The 23,011-nt window shown below is 42.4% G+C and overlaps 2 protein-coding genes across 2 annotated transcripts in view; both read left to right on the top strand.

The window, feature by feature from the left end:
* Positions 1-11,543, top strand: part of LOC137637607 (zinc finger protein 721-like) — a 313,366-nt gene extending 301,823 nt beyond the window's left edge. The window contains 1 exon segment of the mRNA XM_068369755.1: positions 9,062-11,543. Within this exon segment, the coding sequence (XP_068225856.1) occupies positions 9,062-10,340 (1,279 nt within the window). The 3' untranslated portion in view covers positions 10,341-11,543.
* Positions 10,394-22,612, top strand: LOC137637608 (zinc finger protein 98-like). The gene is made up of 5 exons (XM_068369756.1): positions 10,394-10,427; positions 20,590-20,703; positions 20,946-21,191; positions 21,333-21,602; positions 22,140-22,612. The coding sequence occupies exons 1-5, from the start codon at positions 10,394-10,396 to the stop codon at positions 22,610-22,612; spliced, it is 1,137 nt and encodes a 378-aa protein (XP_068225857.1).
* The last annotated feature ends 399 nt before the right edge of the window (positions 22,613-23,011 follow it).

Here is a 23,011-nt window from a genome sequence, read left to right on the forward strand (position 1 = left end):
TGTACTCTCTCGCTCGTCCAAGAGAGCTTTACGGCTTTTAGGCGATTGGATGGAAACCAAGAGGAGTTTAGGGAAGACGGCCTTTGCCTTCCCCCCATCTAAACTCTCGTCTAGATCGAGCGTCTGGTATGCCACAGGAGAAGTTCTCGGCTTGGGAGTCCCTGCCTCTGCCCAGGGCGACTTCTCAAGCCTTGTAGACTCTCCCCGCCGCCTAGCCATGAGACGCTCGAAGATTAGTTGGTCATCCTCAGACCTTGACCATCTACTTAAAGGCATTTTTAGAGCTTTTGAAGTTTTCAACTTCCTTGACTGGTGTTTGGGAGCCTTGAGTAGGAAAATCTCATCGGCCGATAGAGATGTCTCCTTACTCATTATGTCCTGCATGGATAAAGCCATCCGCGATGGATCCAATGAGCTCTCCTCCTCGTTTACTTCAGGAGTCCTTAAGAAGCGAGAGTCTCTTTGCTCTTTTCTGTTGGCAGGAGTGACTCCCTGTCAACGATCTGAGCTACTCTTTGCCCCTTTATCAAAGTTTTTGTTTCCTGAACTTTTGGTTAAGGACATAGCTTTGTCTCTAGTGCAGAAGGACACCCATGACTTGGTAGCGTCCTCTGCTCGCAAAGGGACTCCTTCGACTGCCTTTTCTGCTAGACCTAGGATAGACACTCCTGCGTCCAGGTTTATTCCGCCCTTTCGTGGCAGAGCCCCCAGCAAGGGAAGTACTCGTGCCGAAGGAAAGAGAGGCAAGAGGAAAGGAGCCAAGTCTTCACGTGGCAGAGTCTGACTGCCCGCAGCTTCAGACAGCAGTAGGTGCCAGACTCAAGAACTTCTGGCGAGCCTGGGAGAAGAGAGGCGCAGATCAACAGTCTGTGAGGTTGCTCAGAGGGGTACAAAATTCCATTTGTACACAAACCTCCTCTAGCGACTTCCCCCATCGATCTCTCTCCCAAGTACCGAGAGGAAGCAAAGAGACAAGCCCTGAAACTAGAAGTGTCTCTTTTGCTAGAGAAGGGAGCGGTGGTCAAAGTCTCGGACCTTCAATCACCGGGGTTTTACAACCGTCTCTTCCTAGTACCGAAGAAGACAGGAGGTTGGAGACCGGTGCTAGACGTCAGTGCTCTGAACGTCTTTGTCACGAAGACAAAGTTCACCATGGAGACCACAAAATCAGTCTTAGCAGCGGTCAGAAAGGGAGACTGGATGGTCTCTCTCGACCTAAGAGACGCATACTTCCACATCCCCATTCACTCAGGTTCCCAACCTTTTCTGAGGTTTGTGTTCGACAATGTGGTGTACCAGTTTCGGGCCCTGTGCTTTGGCCTAAGTCCTGCTCCTCTCGTGTTTACGAGGCTTATGAGGAATGTGGCAAAATTCCTCCATTTATCGGGTATCCGAGCCTCCCTTTACTTGGACGACTGGCTTCTCAGAGCTTCGTCCAGTCATCGCTGTCTGAAGGATCTCAATTGGACATTGGATCTGACCAAGGAATTGGGACTTTTGGTCAACATGGAAAAGTCACAGCTGATCCCATCCCAAACTATACTGTATTTAGGGATGGAGATTCGCAGTCCAGTTTTTCGGGCTTTTCCGTCTGCCCCCCAAATAGATCAAGCCCTGCTCGTAATCCAAAGGATGTTGAAGAGAGAACGTTGCTCAGTCAGGAATTGGATGAGTCTAGTAGGAACTCTATCATCCCTGGAGCAGTTTGTCTCGCTAGGAAGGCTACACCTCCGACCTCTACAATTCCATCTAGCTTTTCACTGGAAAAAGGACAAGACGCTAGAGGCGGTCTCAATCCCGATTTCCGAAACAGTAAAGGCTTGCCTGAATTGGTGGAAAGACTATATCAGTCTAAGAGAGGGACTTCCTCTAGCAGTCCAGAAACCCAACCACATTCTATTCTCAGACGCATCGGATTTGGGTTGGGGTGCGACACTGGACGGTCGGGAATGCTCAGGTCTGTGGACCTCAAGTCAGAGGAGCATGCACATCAACGGCAAGGAGCTTTTGGCAGTCCACCTGGCCTTGATGAGCTTCGAGAGTCTCCTTCGAGACAAAGTGGTGGAGATCAACTCGGACAACACCACAGCCTTGGCTTACATTTCCAAGCAAGGAGGCACCCACTCCCTGACACTGTACGAGATCGCAAGGGACCTGCTCATTTGGTCAAGAGATCGAGGCATCTCCCTAGTAACGAGGTTTATCCAGGGCGACTTAAACGTTCTAGCAGATTGCCTCAGTCGGAGGGGTCAGGTAATTCCTACAGAATGGACCCTCCACCAGGACGTGTGCAAGAGGCTTTGGGCGACTTGGGGTCAACCCACCATAGACCTCTTTGCAACCTCGATGACCAAGAGGCTTCCAATCTATTGCTCTCCAGTCCCAGACCCAGCAGCAATACATATAGACGCCTTTCTCCTAGATTGGTCTCACCTAGATCTATATGCATTCCCACCTTTCAAGATTGTCAACAAGGTACTGCAGAAGTTCGCCTCTCACGAAGGGACAAGGTTGACGTTAGTTGCTCCCCTCTGGCCCGCGAGAGAATGGTTCACCGAGGTACTTCGATGGCTGGTAGACTTTCCAAGAAGTCTTCCTCTAAGAGTAGACCTGTTACGTCAGCCACACGTAAAGAAGGTACACCAAGGCCTCCACGCTCTTCGTCTGACTGCCTTCAGACTATCGAAAGACTCTCTAGAGCTAGAGGCTTTTCGAAGGAGGCAGCCAGTGCGATTGCAAGAGCGAGGAGAGCTTCTACCATTAGAGTTTACCAATCGAAGTGGGAAATCTTCCGAGACTGGTGCAAGTCAGTATCTGTATCCTCGTCCAGTACCTCTGTAGCCCAAATCGCTGATTTTCTCTTATACCTGAGAAGAGTTCGCTCCCTTTCAGCTCCCACGATCAAGGGCTACAGGAGCATGTTGGCTTCGGTCTTCCGGCATAGAGGCTTAGATCTTTCCAACAATAAGGATCTACAAGATCTCCTTAAGTCTTTTGAGACCTCTAAGGAACGTCGTTTGGCTACTCCTGGATGGAACTTAGACGTGGTCCTAAGGTTCCTCATGTCAGACAGGTTTGAGCCTTTACATTCAGCCTCTCTGAAGGATCTCACTCTTAAGACTCTTTTCCTGGTGTGCTTGGCCTCGGCTAAAAGAGTCAGTGAGCTTCATGCCTTCAGCAAGAACATCGGTTTTTCGAGAGAAAAAGCCACTTGTTCTCTTCAACTTGGTTTCCTGGCCAAGAATGAACTGCCTTCTCGTCCTTGGCCTAAATCTTTTGATATTCCTAGCTTATCAGAGATCGTAGGCAACGAACTAGAGAGAGTATTATACCCCGTTAGAGCTCTTAAGTTCTATTTAGCTCGTACTAAGCCTTTACGAGGTAAATCTGAAGCGTTATGGTGTTCGGTTAAGAAACCATCCTTACCTATGTCAAAGAATGCTTTGTCATATTTTATCAGATTTTTAATACGAGAAGCCCATTCCCACTTGAATGAGGAAGACCGATCTTTGCTTAAGGTTAAGACGCACGAGATTAGAGCTATAGCAACTTCCGTGGCCTTCAAGCAAAATAGATCTCTGCAAAGTATCATGGACGCGACCTTTTGGAGAAGCAAGTCAGTGTTCGCGTCATTTTACTTGAAAGATGTCCAGACTCTTTACGAGGACTGCTACACACTGGGTCCATTCGTAGCAGCGAGTGCAGTAGTGGGTGAGGGTTCAACCACTACACTTCCCTAATTCCAATATCCTTTTAATCTGTCTCTTGAAATGTTTTTAATATTGTTTTATGGGTTGTTCGGAAGGCTAAGAAGCCTTTCGCATCCTGGTTGATTTGGCGGGTGGTCAAAGTCATTTCTTGAGAGCGCCCAGATTACGGGTTTGATGAGGTCCTGTTGTATGGGTTGCAGCCCTTGATACTTCAGCTCCTGGGAGTCTGTCAGCATCCTAAGAGGATCGCTGGGCTCCGTGAGGAAGACAGACTTACAAGGCAGAGTAATCGTCTAAGTCAACTTCCTTACCAGGTACCTATATATTTTGGTTTTGTTATATTGATAACTGTCAAAATGAAAAAACTCTTAGCTTATACGCTGTAAACTTAATTAACTCTGGTCTCTACCCACCGCCTTGGGTGTGAATCAGCTATTATATATTCACCGGCTAAGTTAAATATTTAAAAATGATATTTTAATTATAAAATAAATTTTTGAATATACTTACCCGGTGAATATATAAATTAAATGACCCTCCCTTCCTCCCCAATAGAGACGCAGCGGGACGAGAAGAATTGAAGGGTTTGTTTACATGCAAGAGTGGTATCTGGCCGACAGTTGGCGCTGGTGGGCACACCCGCAACCTTCATAGCGATCGCTCGCGAGTTTTTTTAGTGTGTTTTCTGTCGAGCCGCAGAGTTGCAGCTATTATATATTCACCGGGTAAGTATATTCAAAAATTTATTTTATAATTAAAATATCATATTTTAATACAAAGCTATTTATTTTAAGTATTATTAATAGAATATGGCATGATCATAGTTACCCAAGTGTTTGGGAACTAGCCATTATTTTAGCCTTTTTAAAACCCGGTAAAGACAAGTTTTTAGCAGCAAACTATCGTCCTATTGCATTGACATCTTGTTTATGTAAAATCATGGAGAAGATGGTCAATGCAGGGCTGATATGGTACCTTGAAAAGAAAGGTATTTTATCACCGATTCAATGTGGATTCCGAAAAATGCACTCAACGACTGATGTGTTGATACGACTTGAGTCTTCTATTTGTGAAGCCTTTGCTTCCAAACAGCACCATGTTACAGTATTTTTTGACCTTGAAAAGGCATATGATACCACATGGAGATATGGTATTCTTAAAACCATTCATGAATTGGGATTGAGAGGAGAGCTGCCACTATTTATTCAGGCATTTCTTTCACGTAGAGTTTTTCAAGTGAGAGTGGGGGAAACTCTATCAGAGAGTAAGTGCCAGGAAGAAGGAGTTCCTCAGGGTAGTGTGCTGAGTGTAACCCTTTTTGCACTAGCAATTAATGGGATATCCTCAGCCATTCCCCAGGATGTTCTCTCAACATTATTTGTGGATGATCTCTCAATATCATTTGCTGGCACTAGAATGTCAATGGTTGAGAGAAAAGTCCAACTCTCTATTGATAAAATTATCCAGTGGGCTGACATGAATGGATTTAAGTTCTCGACAAGTAAAACTACCATTGTCCATTTTTGTCGTATCCGGGGAGTACATCCAGACTCGGATATATACATTAAAGGTCAACGGATACCATGTGTATCGGAAACCAAATTTTTAGGTTTGATATTTGACTGTAGACTTACATGGGTTTCTCACCTAAAAGCGCTAAAAGCTAAATGTGTTGAAGCTCTGAATATCTTAGAAGTATTGTCCCATACATCATGGGGGCAGACCGCAATACTATTTTAAAATTATACAAGGCCTTGATTTTTTCCAAAATTAGTTATGGTTGTGAGGTATATTCTTCAGCCACCCCAAGCCGGTTAAAAATATTAGACTCGATACATCATGCAGGTATTAGATTGTCTACCTGAGCTTTTAAAACCTCGCCTATCCCAAGTCTCCTTGTTGATGCTGGAGAGTTACCTCTAGACCTTTACCGAATGTCTTCCATTCTTCGGTATTGGTTTAGATTGCAAAGACTCCCTAGCTCTCTAGCCTTTCAGACTGCAAGCCTTGTAAGATACGCATCATACTTTGAGTTGCACCCAAAATCTCCTCAACCTTATGGCTTTCGGGTGAAACGATTATTAAATAGTCTGGATATAATTAGAAATAAGGTACTTCCATTCAAGGTATCATCAACGCCTCCATGGAAGTTACCAGAGATATCTTTTTGTAAATATTTTATTGGAGATAAGAAGAATATGTCAGACATAGAAGCCAGGTCTCTTTTTAATGAACATGTTAAAGAACATAGAGGATCAACTTTTATCTATACTGATGGCTCCAAATCTGATGCTGGCGTTGGATTTGGAGTACATAGTAATGGTTTTAATTGTAGAGGTGCACTTCCTCTGACCGCTTCCATATTTACTGCCGAACTGTATGACATATTAACCGCTATTGAGAAAATAGCGTTGGAGAAGGAGGGTAATTTTACAATTTTTAGTGATGCAAGGAGTGTCCTTCAAGCTATGGAAGTTTTTAATTCTAATAACCCTTTAGTTTTAAAGATTTTAGAATGGCTTTTTATTATTGGACGGAGAGGTATAACAGTTCAATTTTGTTGGGTTCCAGCACATGTAGGTGTGTCCAGGAATGAGAAGGCAGATTCACTGGCTAAGGAGGCTGCATCCGAGTTGCTGCCAAGAAGGTATCCCATTCCCTGTAATGATTTCTTACCTTACATCAAGAAATTGGTTTGCTATAAATGGCAACAGCAATGGGATAGTCAAGATGGCAATAAAATGAGGGAAGTAACAAATGACATATCTCCTTGGAGGTATAATATGATGCCCCGAAAATGGGAGACGTCTCTTTGTCGTCTCCGTATTGGTCACACTCGGTTGACACATGAGTTTTTGCTGAAGGGCCAACACCAACTGTATTGTGACAACTGTTTAGTACCGCTAACAGTAAGGCATTTGTTGACCGAATGCCCCAATTATAACAACTTGCGGAATAGATATTTGTTTGAGGCTCGAGGTGAGGGTGGCAGGTTCATCCTTGCCATGATTCTTGGAAATGATGTGTCCTACCATGCAAGTGGCATTTTTAGATTTCTTTCAGAAGCAGGTCTTCTGAAAAATATTTAACTTTTATGACATTCAATTTTTATGATTTCAATTGAATACTCTTTTAATTTTTTATTTTATTTCATTTTTTATTTTTGTATACATAAATTAAATGTTACCGGCGTCAATGACCTTAGATGTCAGGATGCCTGAAAACTTTAAATCATTCATTCATTCATTCATTCCTTCTGGTTGAGACAAGTTATTGCCAGAGCCTACAAGGAAGAAGGCATAGCAGTGCTAGGCACCCCCAGACCTCATGACATCAGAGGCCTGAGCACCTCCTTAGCCTTTGAGAAAAACATGGCAGTAGGTCAGATCCTGCGAGCAGGTACTTGGTCGAACCAGTCAACCTTTACTGCCCATTACCTCAAGGACTACTCGAGGAAGTCCTTGGACGGGTTCTCCATTGGAACAGTCATCTCCGCACTCCAAGCGGTGTAACGGTAAAAGCCCCAGGCTCAATCACGGCTAGCAACCGGGAGACACAGGTGCGTTTTCCTTCCATCCTACCCAGTTGCTTCCTAGCCTCATCGGGGAGTACCAACTTATACCATTGGATAACACATTCTTCACGACTACGCTACTGGAAGCAACATCAGAAGAAGTTTTTTCAAAGGGTGAGTACTTAGACACTAACGTGAACTCTTTGTGTAGTTACCCTCGCATCCGTTTTCTAGTAGGTACCGTTATCCCTGGGCCTCTTGGCCTCCGCTTACCGGGTCAGGGGGTCAGAATAGCACTCCCGCCTCCTAAAGTGTAAGTCTCCTAAGAAAGTAGTTCGAGGTAAGTATTCGTGTTGGAATAAATCAAAAATTTTAAGTAATTTTTATTTTTCCTAACATACTTACCGAGAACTACTTTCGGGTAATGGCCCTCCCTTCCTTCCCCGAGTGCCTCTCTTCCCTTGCAATCATTGTGCTAATCCAATAGAACTTACTGAAGCTGTTGACCCGGGCGGACATCGACCTACGATAAGCCTACCCTCGGGGCACATTCCTTAATGCCGGGGGTAGGCCTCCTTAGAAAACGGGGTGGGGGGGGTACACTACACAAAACTCTGGTCGGTAGAGAGGAGGTTACAGGTACCTCCTAAGAAAGTAGTTCTCGGTAAGTATGTTAGGAAAAATAAAAATTACTTAAAATCTTTTATATTAATACTGTTACGTCTCCATACCCTGACGAGGTGGTATTGGGAAAGTCCTAGTTGCACAGTTTTTCCTTCTAAAGAACTTAGAATAACTATACCAGGACAGTCTCAAATCTACATACCTCAACACACAGCTTGCGTAGGCCACGGACCTTGCATAGCATGGTTTTAGAGAGGTGCAGGGACTCCTTATTTTTTGAGTACTGATACACTCAGATAAGGAGCCCCTGGGTAAAGCCAAAAGCCAGATTGGCTGGGATGTCCACCCTTCCTAATGGGTGAGTCACCTCTATTAAATAGTGTGGTTTGTATTCCAGTTACGGAACAAATGACAGATTTGTGGATAATTTGTATTTTTCCTAACTATACAAACCTTAGCTATTTAACCAAACTTGCCCGCCAGCGCTATCCCCCTTGAAGTCCTACCTCCAAGCAAAGTGAGCTCAAGCACAGGGGTGTGAGAGGGGGGGGGTAGCAAGCTACCCTCCCCTACCCCCTCTAACTAGCGGTGTGGGTAGTTAATCCTCGTTAAAAATTAATGGCTCGTTATTTCAGCATCGCAGAAAGTAATACCCGTAGATAAATAGCCAAGGTTTGTATCGTTAGGTAAAATACAAATTATCTACGAATTTGTCATATCTTTAGCTAATCATACAAATTGTCCCTCCATCACTTGTCCCCCGTAAGAACTTCCTGCAATGAAAAATGGTGACATATCACTGATGTGTGAGTTGGTGTACCAGGTTATCCCGGATACCCCCTCGACCCTCCCACTACCTAGTGGGTGGGTGGTTGCCACGTTGCATTAAAGTCCTAATGGCTAATCTTCCAGCTTCTCTGAAAGATAATCCCCATTAAATAATTGAAGGTTTGTATTTTATGAAATATACAAATTACCTCTAAATTTGTCCTATTTTCATTGTAATCTTCTCCAGCTGATTATAGTTTTCTATTATTTCAGACTTTTCATCCCAAAGGAAGGAATCATCCACCTCTTGCTGCTAAAGTTTGTAAGCTACTGAAGGTATATGCAAGAGACGTAAGGCTGGAAAAGAAAGGGTCATGTTGAAAGTTTTTGTTGTACAGTATGATGTCTGAGAATGGGAAGTTTAGTCTAAATTTCCTCTTTGAAGTCTATTGAAAATAATATTAAGGGGTGTTTCATTTTGTGATAGGGAGAGGATGATGAATTCTGAACCACCTTTTGAATTTTCAATGAAAAGTGAAATTGAAGATCCATTTTCACCTGCAGTCGATCCAGATAATAATACGTCTGGCAGTGTTGCTCTCTTTAATGATGGCGCTCTTTTCTTGGATCCAAAAATGGAAGTCAAAGTAGAGCCAGAAATATTCGATTCTAGCGAAAGCAACTTGACAAATTCTTACGAGTACGATGCATCATTGAGTGAAAACGGTTCATTAAGTTGTAAAGGGGATGTCGACGAGGAAGAAAGTGTAGACACATACTTAAGGACAATTATGGAAGAAAATAAAGGAAAAGAAAAAGAAAGACTTTCATGTGTAATCAGTGGAAGAGAATTATTACAGGAATATGTTTTGAATCAAGAGGTGAATCAAATAAATGAGAAACAGATAAAAAAAAGGATCTTTGGTAATGTTAACTCCAATGCTCTAGCCAGAAAGGGATGCACATGCAGTGAATGTGGGAAAGCTTTTCGTGATAGATATAGTCTTACAAAACATTCAAGAATTCACACGGGAGAGAAACCATACACATGTAATGTCTATAGCAAAACATTTACTTCAAAATATAATCTCACTACACATTTAAGAATTCACATGAAAGAGAAGCCATACAAATGTAATGTCTGTTGCATAACATTTACTTCAAAATATAATCTCACTACACATTCAAGAATTCACATGGAAGGGAATCCATACAAATGCAATGTCTGTAGCAAAACATTTACTTCAAAAGCACATCTCACTGTACATGTAAGAAATCACACGGGAGAGAAGCCATACAAATGTAATGTCTGTAGCAAAACATTTAATGTAAATGGAGGTCTCACTGAACATTTAAGAATTCACACGGGAGAGAAGCCATACAATTGCGATGTCTGTAGCAAAGCATTTTCTAAGAAGTACAGACTTGCTGTACATTTTAGAGTTCACACAGGAGAGAAGCCATACAAGTGTGATGTCTGTAGCAAAACATTTACTTTGAAACACCATCTCACTGGACATGTAAGAATTCACACGGGAGAGAAGCCATACAAGTGCGATGTCTGTAGCAAAACATTTATTACACAACAATCTCTCACTAAACATTTAAGAATTCACACAGGAGAGAGGCCATACAAGTGCAATTTCTGTACCCAATTCTTTACTTCAGAATACTATCTCACTAAACATAAGAAATCACATGAGAGATCTATTCCAATGTCTTGAATGTGGCAAAACATGTAATGTAAAACAGACTCGATAAACATTTAAGAACTCACATGGAAGAAAAACCATTCATGTGCGCGGACTGTGGTAAAGCATTTTGCTCTGAAGGTTTCCTCAAGAATCATCATAGAAGGAGGTGCTATAAAATCTGATATTGTGATCTGGTATAAAGGAGAAAAAACAGCAGAGATTACAGATGAAAGTTCTTATGCCTTCGCACAATTACCCAGGCCTTTAGCTCTCAGAGTCGACAAGGTGACATGGTGCCTCTAAACCGCTCAGGCTAAGCGTAGAGTAGTACTTCAGGTCAGGCACTAGCCAGTTAGTTTTTCGAACTTACACCCACCTAACGGTGAGTCCCCACTGTAAAGATCGTAGGAGTTTGTATATAGCGCTGTAACAAATGACAGATTTGGAAATAATTTGTATTTTTGTTGTATCCTTGTACAATCCTGGAGCTCTTAACACACTGATCCCGCCATCACCTTCCCCCAGGAAGTCCTGCCACAATTGCAAGGTGATGTTCAGTTACAACTGCTGGTGTGAGCAGGGTGGTTGGTCCAACTCTTACTCTCCCTTCGCTAACTACCGTAGGGTAGTTACACATTGCTAAAAGTTTTACAGCTAGTTCCAGCTGTTGCCACAAGGCATCTCCTGTGTAAAGAGCTCCAGGGTTGTGTAGTTAGGGAAAATACAAAATATTTTCAAGTTTCTCATTTTAGCCTAATTATTACTATTAGAAGCCAAGGGGCAAAAGCAAAAAGCTACTAGCCCAAAGGACCAAATAGTTGACAGTCTGGTGCAGTAAAGAAATGGAAATGTAAAGAGAAATGAAAAATGAAATTATTCTAAGATAGATAACAATGTTGAATAAATAAGCATTATAAAAACTAGGAAAGGAGACATCGTCAACAGAAAAGCCTTTGTACTAAGTTTGAACTTGTAAATATCTGCTGATTCAGTTGCAGGGGCAGTAGTTTATGGGCTTGGTCACAGCCTAAATAAAGCTTAGAGAATGATATACAGCATTAAGCCTTTTGAAAGAATGCTGGTGACATTGTCTCTTTTTGAAAGTAATACTGGATGATTCTACATGCTTCTTGTAGTGTAGTGAAGTTATAAAAGTCACTTGGGAGGAAGAATTAAAAGCTAGTCTACTTTTATTGGAATATGAAGCCATACAGTTATTTTAAATATTAAACTTAGCCGGTGAATATATAAATAGCTGACGTCTCCGACGGTCGACAGATTCCAAAAACTCGCGAGCGATCGCCATGAAGGCTGCCGGGTGTGCCCACCAGCGCCGACTATCGGCCAGATACCGCATATACTTCTCAACCAAACCAGTTCTTCTCTGTCGGTGTTAAAGACAACACTGGTTCCGCTCGCGCTTGACCTCGAGTTTTCTACCGATTGGTGAAGTACTTGGTTTTGGTTTTATTGCTTTCGCCGTGTTGGATTATTCAATACTATCTTCAAAAGAAATGCTTTTGAAAGGAGAGGAAAAGTTTTTGCCCTTGCTTTTTTAATCTCGTTCTGGTTTTTCCATCGAGAAAAGATGGCCGACCCTTCCCTCAGTGTACGGAAGTGTGTTAAAGGCTTTTAGTAATTATTTTATCACTTTATAATTATTGTTGATATTTATATATTTACCTCTATATATTTTATATCTCACCCGCCTTTATTAGGCCTCTTCGATTAGCTTTCCATTTATACTAAACACCGAGATAAATTTTATGTTTTTGTTTATATGCGGCCTTTACCTATTCTTTGTAGGCGGTCCTGACTTGGAAAACGAAGATAGTGAACGTAGAGAAGTCGTAACTTACAGTACTCCATCCCAGACTATTCTTTATTTGGGAATGGAGATACAGTGTCGAATTTTTCGGGCCTTTTCGTCTCCCACAAGAATGGAACAAGCTCTGTTAAAAGTCTGTCACTTGCAAGAGAAAAACAGTTGCTCTGTAAGTGTTTGAACGAGCCTCGTGGGAACTCTTTCATCGCTGGAGTAGTTTATCTCTCTGGGGAGACTCAACCTTTGCTCTCTCCGATTTCACCTAAACCATTGGAACAAGGAGAAGGGCTTAGAGAGTATCTCTTTCCCAATCTCCAACTCAGTCTAGACATGTCTGACTTGGTGGGACAGCAACATCAGACTTCGATAAGGTCTTTCTCTTGCGATCAAGAACCCAAACCATGTGTTGTATTCAGATGCATCGGATTTGGGTTAGGGAGCTCCACTGGACAGTCTGGAATGCTCGGGTCTTTGGTCCACGGATCAGAAGGAACTCCATTTAAGGCAAGTAACATCTCTCTTTTGACGAGATTTGTGCAAGGAGAAATGAATGTCTTGGCGGACTGCCTCAGCAGAAGAGGACAAGTCATCTCCATGGAGTGGACGTTGCACAAGACTGTGTGCGAGAAGCTATGGATGACATGGGGTCAACCCACCATAGATCTTTTTGCGACTTCACTGACAAAGAGGCTCTCGACTTACTGCTTTCCAGTTCCAGATCCAGAGGCAGCCCACATAGACGCTTTCCTGCTGGACTGGTCTCACCTGGACGTTTATGCCTTTCCACCTTTCAAGATCCTAAACAAGGTGCTGCAGAAGTTCACCTCTCACGAAGGGACCAGGTTGACGTTGGTTGCTCCCCTCTGGCCCGCGAGAGAGTGGTTCACAGAGGTACTTCTATGGCTGGTAGACGTTCCAAGAAGTCTGCCGTTGCGGATGGATCTCTTGCGACAGCCTCACGTAAAGAGATTTCATCAAAGCCTCCCCACGCTTCGTCTAACTGCCTTCAGACTATCGAAAGACTCTCTTGAGCTCGAGGTTTTTCGAAGGAGGCAGCTAGAGCGATCGCGAGGGCTAGAAGATCCTCTACCATCAGGATCTATCAGTCGAAATGGGAGGTATTTAGAGACTGGTGCAAGTCCTCCTCTATTTCCTCTTCCAGTGCCTCTGTAGCGCAGATTGCGGATTTTCTGCTTTATCTGAGAAATGGTCGCTCCTTCTCTGCATTCACCATTAAAGGCCACAGAAGCATGTTAGCTTCTGTTTTCAGGCATAGGGGTTTGGATCTTTTTAATAACAAAGATCTCCAAAACCTGCTTAAGTCTTTCGAGACTTCCAAGGAGCGTCATATTTCGACTCCTGCTTGGAACTTGGACGTGGTCCTACAGTTCCTTATGTCAGACAGGTTTGAACCATTAAATTCAGCCTCCCTGAAGGATCTTACCCTCAAGACACTTTTTTTTGGTGAGCTTGGCTTCGGCTAAAGGGTTAGTGAGATACATGCTTTTAGCAAGAACATCGGCTTCTCCACTATTAAAGCAGTATGTGCTCTTCAACTTGGTTTTTTGGCCAAGAATGAACTTCCGTCTCGTCCTTGGCCTAAATCATTTGAAATCCCCAGTCTTTCTGAGATTGTGGGGAATGAAGTTGAAAGAGTGCTGTGCCCCGTTAGAGCTCTTAAATTTTATTTATCCAGAACTAAACCGCTACGAGGTTGTTCAGAGGCTTTATGGTGCTCCGTTAAAAAGCCCTCTTTGCCCATGTCTAAGAATGCGTGGTCTTATTTTATTAGACTTTTGATTCGGGAGGCACACTCTCATTTAAGTGAGAAGGATCGTAATTTACTTAAAGTCAAGGCTCATGAAGTTAGAGCGATAGCAACTTCAGTAGCGTTTAAGCAAAATAGATCCATTAAAAATATTATGGACGCGACCTTTTGGAGAAGCAAGTTGGTATTCGCTTCATATTACTTGAAAGATGTCCAGACTCTTTATGAGGACTGCTACACACTGGGACCATTCGTAGCAGCGAGTGCAGTAGTGGGTGAAGGCTCTACCACTACATTCCCTTAATCCCAATATCCTTTTAATCTACTCTTGAAATTTTTAATCTTATTTTGGGTTGTACGGGAGACTAAGAAGTCTTTCGCAATCTTTTTGATTTGGCGGGTGGTCAAAATATTGTTTCTTGAGAGCGCCCAGATTAAGGGTATTGATGAGGTCCTGTTATAGGGGTGTTCATCCTGGATATAGCAGCTCCTGGGAGTTTTTCAGCATCCTAAGAGGATCGCTGGGCTTCGTGAGGATAGCGGACTAATGAGGCAGAGTAATTATCAGAGTCAGCTTCCTTACCAGGTACCTATACTTAAGTTTGTTTTTTGAATAGTTGTCAAAAACTCTTGAGCATATACGCCTTTATTGTTTTAATACTGGTCTCTACCCACCACCATGGGTGTGAATCAGCTATTATATATTCACCGGCTAAGTTTAATATTTAAAAATTATATTTTCATTATAAAATAAATTTTTGAATATACTTACCCGGTGAATATATAATATTAAAGGCCCTCCCTTCCTCCCCGATAGAGACCCTACGGACTGAGAAGAACTGGTTTGGTTGAGAAGTATATGCGGTATCTGGCCGATAGTCGTCGCTGGTGGGCACACCCGGCAGCCTTCATGGCGATCGCTCGCGAGTTTTTGGAATCTGTCGACCGTCGGAGACGTCAGCAATTTATATATTCACCGGGTAAGTATATTCAAAAATTTATTTTATAATGAAAATATCATTTTAGAAGTACTATGGTATGGAGTTAGCTTCGTTTTGGGGGTTTTGATATAAGAATAGTAATAAGGTAGAAATGTATCATAATTTTTAAGATTTATGGGATTTTCTTGATGTAATCTCTTTTATGGTCTTAGTGATTAGTTTAGGTTTTATAATTTTCCATTGGATTGTCCTTGAGAGGAGAATCTTGATTAAAATATCTAAATATTTGGTTTCTCTTTCATTTCCTCAAATGCTCTTCTCAAACATTTCAATCTGCATTGGTCTTTCTGGAGAGAGAGAGTTTCTCATCAAATGATTTTACAGCATTCTTAGTACAGTACTGTATTCAGGTTTCACAAGAATGAAGTTAAGATTTAAAGATATTTTGCTGAGTAATATTCCAAGTCCCAGGGCTGGGTCTTGTGGGTAAAATCCATAACCCAATTTATTTAAGAATAAATTCTACAGGTTTCAGTATTAATGTGAGTTTACAAAACTGAATATCTGATGTTATTAAGTTTACAGTATATTCATTGTATTTGCGGTACAGAGCAGTAATCATGTCCAGAGGCTGTCATGGTTAGTTTTTAGAAATATTATTTGTTTGGGCTCATAACTCACCCTAATGTTAACTGTACTAAGTGCAATCATTTGGGTTTAATTTCGGGTCAAGTTTGTTTTCGTTGTTTGCATATGAAAAACAGAAGTCTGAAGGATGAAAGGCAATATATTTTATGTAACTTTTAAGAAATATTTGTTTGTTCCGTCACTTTATACAAACCTTCGCTATTTATAGGGATATTACTTTCGGCGAGGCTGGAAAATGAGCCATAAGACTTTTAGCAAGGGTTAACAACCCATTCCGCTAGTTAGTTGGGATAGGGGAGGGTTGCTTTCTACCGCTCCCTCTCATACATCGGTGATTTAGGTCACTTTGGTTTAGGCTCGTTGTCGTTCTTTATCCTCACCAAGTTATATTTTGGACTGCCATTAATGGTGTTTGCTTGTTCTTTCTCTTTAATAGAATGTGTTTGTGTTGACTTTTGCCACCATGTGTACCTGCTCTTGACTTGAAGGCTGGCCCTGCGGTACCTTCATGTCGGCCGTGGACACCGACCACCACACCCTTTGTCCCACATGCAGAGGTCAACGGTGTGATTGTGGTAATAAGTGTAATGTGTGTTGGCAAGTGGTCTGCCTACAAGTGTGAAAGGTTTGGGCGACGGCGGAAGAAGTCAAAGCGGGACAATTCTCCTTTCAAGATTCCTTTGAAGGGAAAAAAACACAAGACCTTTTTTTCTGCCTCCTGACTCCTACTCATTTGGCCTCTTCCGAGAGACTGTGGAGCAGTAGCGTAGACCCTTCAATTTGTGGCCAACCTTCGTCCTTGAGAGATGGTGTTGTTTCCCCTAGCGAAGCGACCCCACTTCTCCCCCCGGGTGAGGCCTTGTCTATGTCTTCTGTTACAGGTGTGATCATCCTTGGGGCTCCTAGGTCTGCCCTCCAAGGACACCTTGCTACAACTTATCCTTCGCGTTGCGAGTGTGCAGCCGTCGTTGACTTCGTAGACTTCGTAGGAGGATCCTCTAATTCCTGTCGACTTTTAGTGTCAGAGGCGTCTTCTGTGGCCGCTGCCGACACATCTGTCCCTCCAGACTCTCCGGCTGTTGCTAACGACTACGTTTCCCCTGTTCTGTCCATCCTTGGAGGGGGAAACTAAGTCCATCGTCTGTCTCCTCTGAGTGGTTCTTCCCCTCGGAGGAGTTCTCTCATAGAGACTCCTTTTCGGAGGACTGCTGCTCTAGGTGTGCTTACTGATCCCACGTCTCAGAGCTCGCCCTCCGCTACACCTGAGAGGATGCCCTTGACTATCAGTGAAAAGGCACCTCTTTAGCTCTTCAGTCTTGTATTTGCGGCCGTCTCCCCCCTTCCCCCCTCCCCCCCCCCGGCAGAGGAGCCTCCGCTTTAGTCGTCTACTGACCCTCAACCTTCGCCCGTTCCTGGTCATTATCCTGACGATCCTGCCGCTAGTCCTCGGCCGTGGACTCTTCTGTGGATCGTTTGCGATACCTATTATTGGATGTTCGCCCTTCCAAAGGGCACATCATTGGTCCAGTTCGATGTTTCTGCCAACCTGCCGTCATCCTTCATATCTCCTGCACATCATCTTGATGCTCTTCCGAAGCGTTCAGCTGCGCGCCAACACTCTCCAGCTCCCCAGCACCCTGCAGTGCACGTATGCTCTCTAACAGCATGTCTTGACGGAAAAAGGCTATCACTCAGCCTCAAGCCTCGCATTAGGACTGAATGGAATGGACATTTCTTCATCGCTAGAACTTTCCTCACTCATACGAAGTTAGGAACTTACCTGTCCTCAGTTTGAAGTGAGACCTCCCCTATGGAATGTGGTTTGAGTTCTCAGGTCTCTAAAGAGACCTCTCTATAAACCATTATCGCCACCTAACTTGGATGACGGTGTTCCTGCTACCTTTGGCTTCGGCCAAGCAAGTTAGTGAACTTTATGGTCTCTCATACGACATCGCCCATTCAAGGAGATGGGGGAGAGGTAACGTTCAGCTTTGTCCCTGAGTTTGTTGCTTAGACTCAGAACCCGGGAGTAGCTGATCCTCGATTCGACTCCTTCCGGATTTTGAGTCTTCGTTCTGTAACAGATGACCCTGATCATCTCTTACTCTGCCCAGTGAGGAGTTTGAGGTTGTACCTTAAGAGAACAGCCGCAGCCTGTCCCCGTGAGCCTGCACTCTTCGCCAGCTCAGGAAGGATCAAGAGGAGGGTCACCAAGAACACCTCAGCAGGGATTTGCAAGGTCATAGACCATGGGCTGAATCTAGACCCTCCTCCTTCACGTCACCCCAGAGCTCATGGTGTCAGGGGCGTAGCTACGTCCCTGGCATTCAAGAGGAACTTCTCAGAAACATGTTCTTCTGGCTGGGGTGTGGAAACGTCAGAACACTTTCACAGCCCACTGCCTGCAGGATATGACCCACAGGAGGCTCGATACGTTTTCTATCGGCCCAGTGGTGGCTGCACAACAGCTGGTATAATACCTCAAGCTCCATATTGGACTAGTAGCAGAAAGTTGAGGGCACTGTTTACTCGGTTTTAATTCTGCATGAATAAAAAGGTTTGACTGGATCTTATTCTTTTCTTCATCGTCCCCTCTCTTGCGGAAAGCAGCATCCTTGGTTTTCTGCATACACTAAACTAAAACCACTGCAGGTAAACCCTGCTCCCTTGTGTACCTAGTATTGAGCTAATACTGTTGCGTCCTCATACATTGGCGAGGTTGTATTAGGAAAGTCTGGGTTACAATAGTTTTTATTACAAAAGACTCAAAAGAACTTTTATCTGGACGGTCACACTTCTAAATGTATCAACATACAGCTTGCGTAGGCCGCGTTGTGATCAGGGCAACACCTGCCCTGGGTTTTGGGAGTGGTCTGCCTCCCAGTGGGAGAGCTTTAGATGTAGGTGCAAGAAGTCTCAAGAGATATTCTTTGCTTTCGGTGTCCTCATCGAAGTCAAAGAAACCTCTGACTTCTTAATTGACCCCCTGATCTCTGCCCGAATCTCTTACTCAATCAGTCTCCCGAGGAATGTTCAAGCAGAAGCATAGACCATTTAACACCAGGTCAACTTTGGGGTTCGAGGGACAGAACTGTGGTGATATTTTACAGGTGTGGCCATCGCTGGGTATGGCTGGTCCCCTGTTGAACAAGGTGTTGTTGGAGCTTCTTCATTGAGCTTCTGAGAGTGACACTGTCTTCGTCTGAGGTGGATCTGTTTGCCGATGAGTGTTGTTCTTTGCTATCCTGGAGTTTCGGCCACCTTGCCCACAGAGGGGTGTTCCCCTTTGTCTTTGCCTGCTGTGGAACTATAAAATGAGACCTATTTCTTTTGTGTTTTACAGTTGAGCAACCTTTTTCTTGCCAGTTATCACTAGCCGGACCATAGAGAATGATTGCATAGCATTCATTACCATAGTGTTTATTGATTCTGTATAGTTCACAGACCGTAAGTGGACCCTTCAGTGAAAATAGGCTAAAGGCTGGATACCTTTTATCATGTATTATTTCAATCTCATAATTATTTTTATCACTGTCAGTCGTTTTCCCATCATAATATAATTGCTTCATATATATTGACAGATTTTCCATGGGTAGTGTTTCACATACACGTCCCTAGAAACAAGTGACCATAAAGTGGCATAGAAAGAGTTCAGCAGCAGTCAAAGTTAAGGGTTGTCAATGTCCAAACCCTGCTGACTCCTTTTGTAGATAATGAACCACAATGTTGCGTGGTTCTCCTTTAAGCTTGAAGCTTTCTCAAGTGACAAGGTTGGAACTTTCTTAATTCACAAGCTTGAAGCTTTTTTATGTCACAAACTTGGAACTTTGTTTGAATACTTTGACTGAAAAGGCTCATTTTTGGTGTTAATTGCTAAGAAATTTGCATCATAAACCTTTTATATTTTATATCTTATTTTTTGGGTGTGGGGGTGTCTTAAAAAAAAGGTACTTGTGTTTTTGTATTGATATAGGAGTGCTCAATGAGAGGGTGGCTTTTTTTTTTTTCTTATTTTTAGATAATTTTTCTGTCCAGTTTGTATTCAATTCTTATCCCATCTCCTAGGAATGAACTTTTGTTGCCAAGTCGTCTCCCCTTCTTTCAAGTATCCCCAGTACATGAGGACAGATGCCCACTTACAAGCTTAAGAAGTCTTCAGGTGAACACCTCCCCCCTCTCTCTGATTTGGGCTGCTCTTAACTAGGCGAGGGAAACCAGTCGTCTTTCCTTGGCCCTCATCGCTCCTTCTTACCTCGGAAGGACTGGTTCCCAGACCTCTTTGTGGTCCTAGTGAAGCCTCCTGTCAGATTGCTAGAGAGACCAGATCTACTCAAACAGCCTCACTTTCATTGTCTTCATTAGGGGCACCACATGCTTGATCTTCATGCTTGGAGCCTGTCAGGAGGTTCCCAAGGTAAAAAGGCTTTTCATCTAGTTAGCTTGAGCCATGTGATGCTCTACATGTCGAGTTTATCAAGTTAAATGGGCAGTTTTTTTTAACGCTGGTGCCAGATGAAAGGTCATTCTTCTTCCAGACCCTCTGAGCCTAAAATAGCAGAATTCCTGGTCCATCTTCACAGGGATAGAGGGTATCTGTTGTTCTTGAGAAGGTACTGGACAACACAAAGGCAACCAGAAAGAAACAACTTACCAAGTGAGTAATGTTACTTTGCCATAACAGTAGAACCAAAGCAAAGGCAGAGGGAGAAATATGGAAGAGTTTGTGGTAAATGTTCCTGTCTGTCCAAGATTACTATAAAGCCTTTTGCTGTTCATGATTCTGGAGGAAGGCTCAGAGGTGCATAGCAGTATTAGCAAGACAATTTTGATGGTGACTGGAGAGGAAGTACAGTAAAGGAAATAAGACAATGGATGAACCATCTTTGTCCTTTTGAAGAGCAAGGGGAAAACTATTTAAAGAATAAAACCAATAATGTCACAGGAAATACTGTGGATTATAGAATCTACAGAGGATATGAGATTTTTAGATGCCTGAAATGTGTAACAAGAACAGATAGAACACAGATCAATGTCTTTGGTTTGTGTGTTTAGGAAAAATGCAAATTACAGTACTTTATGAATTTATTTTATTTTTAGAAAACTCCATTAATTTTATTGAGTTTTCCTCTTCCCCAACTGATTGTAGTTTCCTTTTCTTTCAGACTTTTCATCCCAAAGGAGTGAATCATCCACCTCTTGCTGTTAAAGCTTGTAAGCTACTGAAGGTATATGCCAGAGACGTAAGACTGGAAAAGGAAGGGTCATGTTGGAAGTTTTTGTTGTACAGTATGATGTCTGAGAATAGGAAGTTTAGTCTTAATTTTCTCTTTGAAATCTATTGAAAATAATATTAAAGGGTTTGTCATCTTGTGATAGGGAGAGGATGATGAATTCTGAACCACCTTTTGAATTTTCAATGAAAAGTGAAATTGAAGATCTATTTTCACCTGCAGTCGATCCAGAAAATAATGATACATCTGGCAGTGTTGCTCTCTTTAATGATGGCGCTCTTTTCTTGCATCCAAAGATGGAAATCAAAGTAGAGCCAGAAATATTCGATTCTAGCGAAAGCTACTCGAAAAATTCCTATGAGTACGATGCATCAGTGAGTGAAAACGGTTCGGTAAGTTGTAAAGGGGACGTCGACGAGGAGGAAAATGTAGAGACTTGCTTAAGGACAGTTTTGAAAGAGGATGAAGGTAAAGAAAAAGGAAGACTTTCATGTGTAATCAGTGGAAGAGAATTATTACAGAAAGATGTTTTGAATCAAGAGGTGAATCAAATAAATGAGAAGCAGATAAAAAAAAGGATATATGGTAATGTTAACTCCAATGCTCTAGGTAGAAAGCGATGCACATGCAGTGACTGTGGGAAAACATTTTCTAATAAAAGATATCTTACAGTGCATTTAAGAAATCACATGGGAGAGAGGCCATACAAATGTGATGTCTGTAGCAAAGCATTTAATACAAAAGCAAATCTCGCTACACATTTAAGAATTCACACGGGAGAGAGGCCATACAAATGTGATGTCTGTAGCAAAACATTTACTACAAAAACACCTCTCACTTTACATTTAAGAATTCACACGGGAGAGAAGCCATACAAATGCAATGTCTGTTGCAAAAAATTTAATAGACAATTACATCTCACTAGACATTTAAGAATTCACACAGGAGAGAAGCCATACAAATGTAATGTCTGTAGCAAAACATTTAATACAAAATCATATCTCACTTACCATTTAAGAATTCACACGGGAGAAAAGCCATTCAATTGCGATGTCTGCAGCAAAACATTTATTTTAAAAGCATATCTCACCAGCCATTTAAGAGTTCACACAAGAGAGAAGCAATACAAGTGCGATGTCTGTAGCAAAACATTTACTAGAGAAGCACATCTCACTGCACATCTAAGAAATCATCCAGGAGAGAAGCCATACAAATGTAATGTCTGTAGCAAAACATTTAATAGAAAATTACATCTCACTAGACATTTAAGAATTCACACAGGAGAGAAGCCATACAAATGTAATGTCTGTAGCAAAACATTTAATACAAAATCATATCTCACTATACATTTAAGAATTCACACGGGAGAAAAGCCATACAATTGTGATGTCTGTAGCAAAACATTTATTTTAAAAGCATATCTCACCAGCCATTTAAGAGTTCACACAAGAGAGAAGCAATACAAGTGCGATGTCTGTAGCAAAACATTTACTAGAGAAGCACATCTCACTGCACATCTAAGAAATCATCCAGGAGAGAAGCCATACAAATGTAATGTCTGTAGCAAAACATTTAATACAAAAGCACATCTCGCTACACATTTAAGAATTCACATGGAAGAGAAGCTATACAAATGTAATGTCTGTAGCAAAACATTTATTTCAAAAGCATATCTCACCAGCCATTTAAGAATTCACACAGGAGAGAAGCCATACAAGTGCGATGTCTGTAGCAAAACATTTACTTGGAAACAAAATCTCACTGAGCATTTAAGAATTCACACGGGAGAGAAGCCATACAAGTGCGATGTCTGTAGCAAATTCTTTACTTCGAAAAGATATCTCACTAAACATAAGATATCACATGAGAGATCTATTCCAATGTCATGAATGTGGTAAAACAAATAATTTAAAACAGACTCGATAAACATTTAAGAACTCACATGGAAGAAAAACCATTCATGTGCAAGGACTTTGGTAAAGCTTTTTGCTCTGAAGGTTTCCTCAAGAATCATCATAGAAGGAGGTGCTATAAAATCTAATATTGTGATCTGGAATAAAGAAGAAAAAACAACAAAGAATATAGATGTCAGAGTTCTTATACCTTCGCACGATTGCCCATGCCGGTAGCTCTCAGAGTCAACGAGGTGACATGATGCCTCCAAACAGCTCATGCGAACCACAGAGTAACACCTCAGGTCAGGCACTAGCCAGTTAGTTTTTTGGAATTGCATCCACCTAACGGTGAGTCTCCACTGTAAAGATCGTAGGGGTTTGTATATAGTGCCG

Source organism: Palaemon carinicauda, unplaced genomic scaffold (genome assembly GCF_036898095.1).
Source record: "Palaemon carinicauda isolate YSFRI2023 unplaced genomic scaffold, ASM3689809v2 scaffold88, whole genome shotgun sequence".
Taxonomy (NCBI): Eukaryota; Metazoa; Arthropoda; class Malacostraca; order Decapoda; family Palaemonidae; genus Palaemon; species Palaemon carinicauda.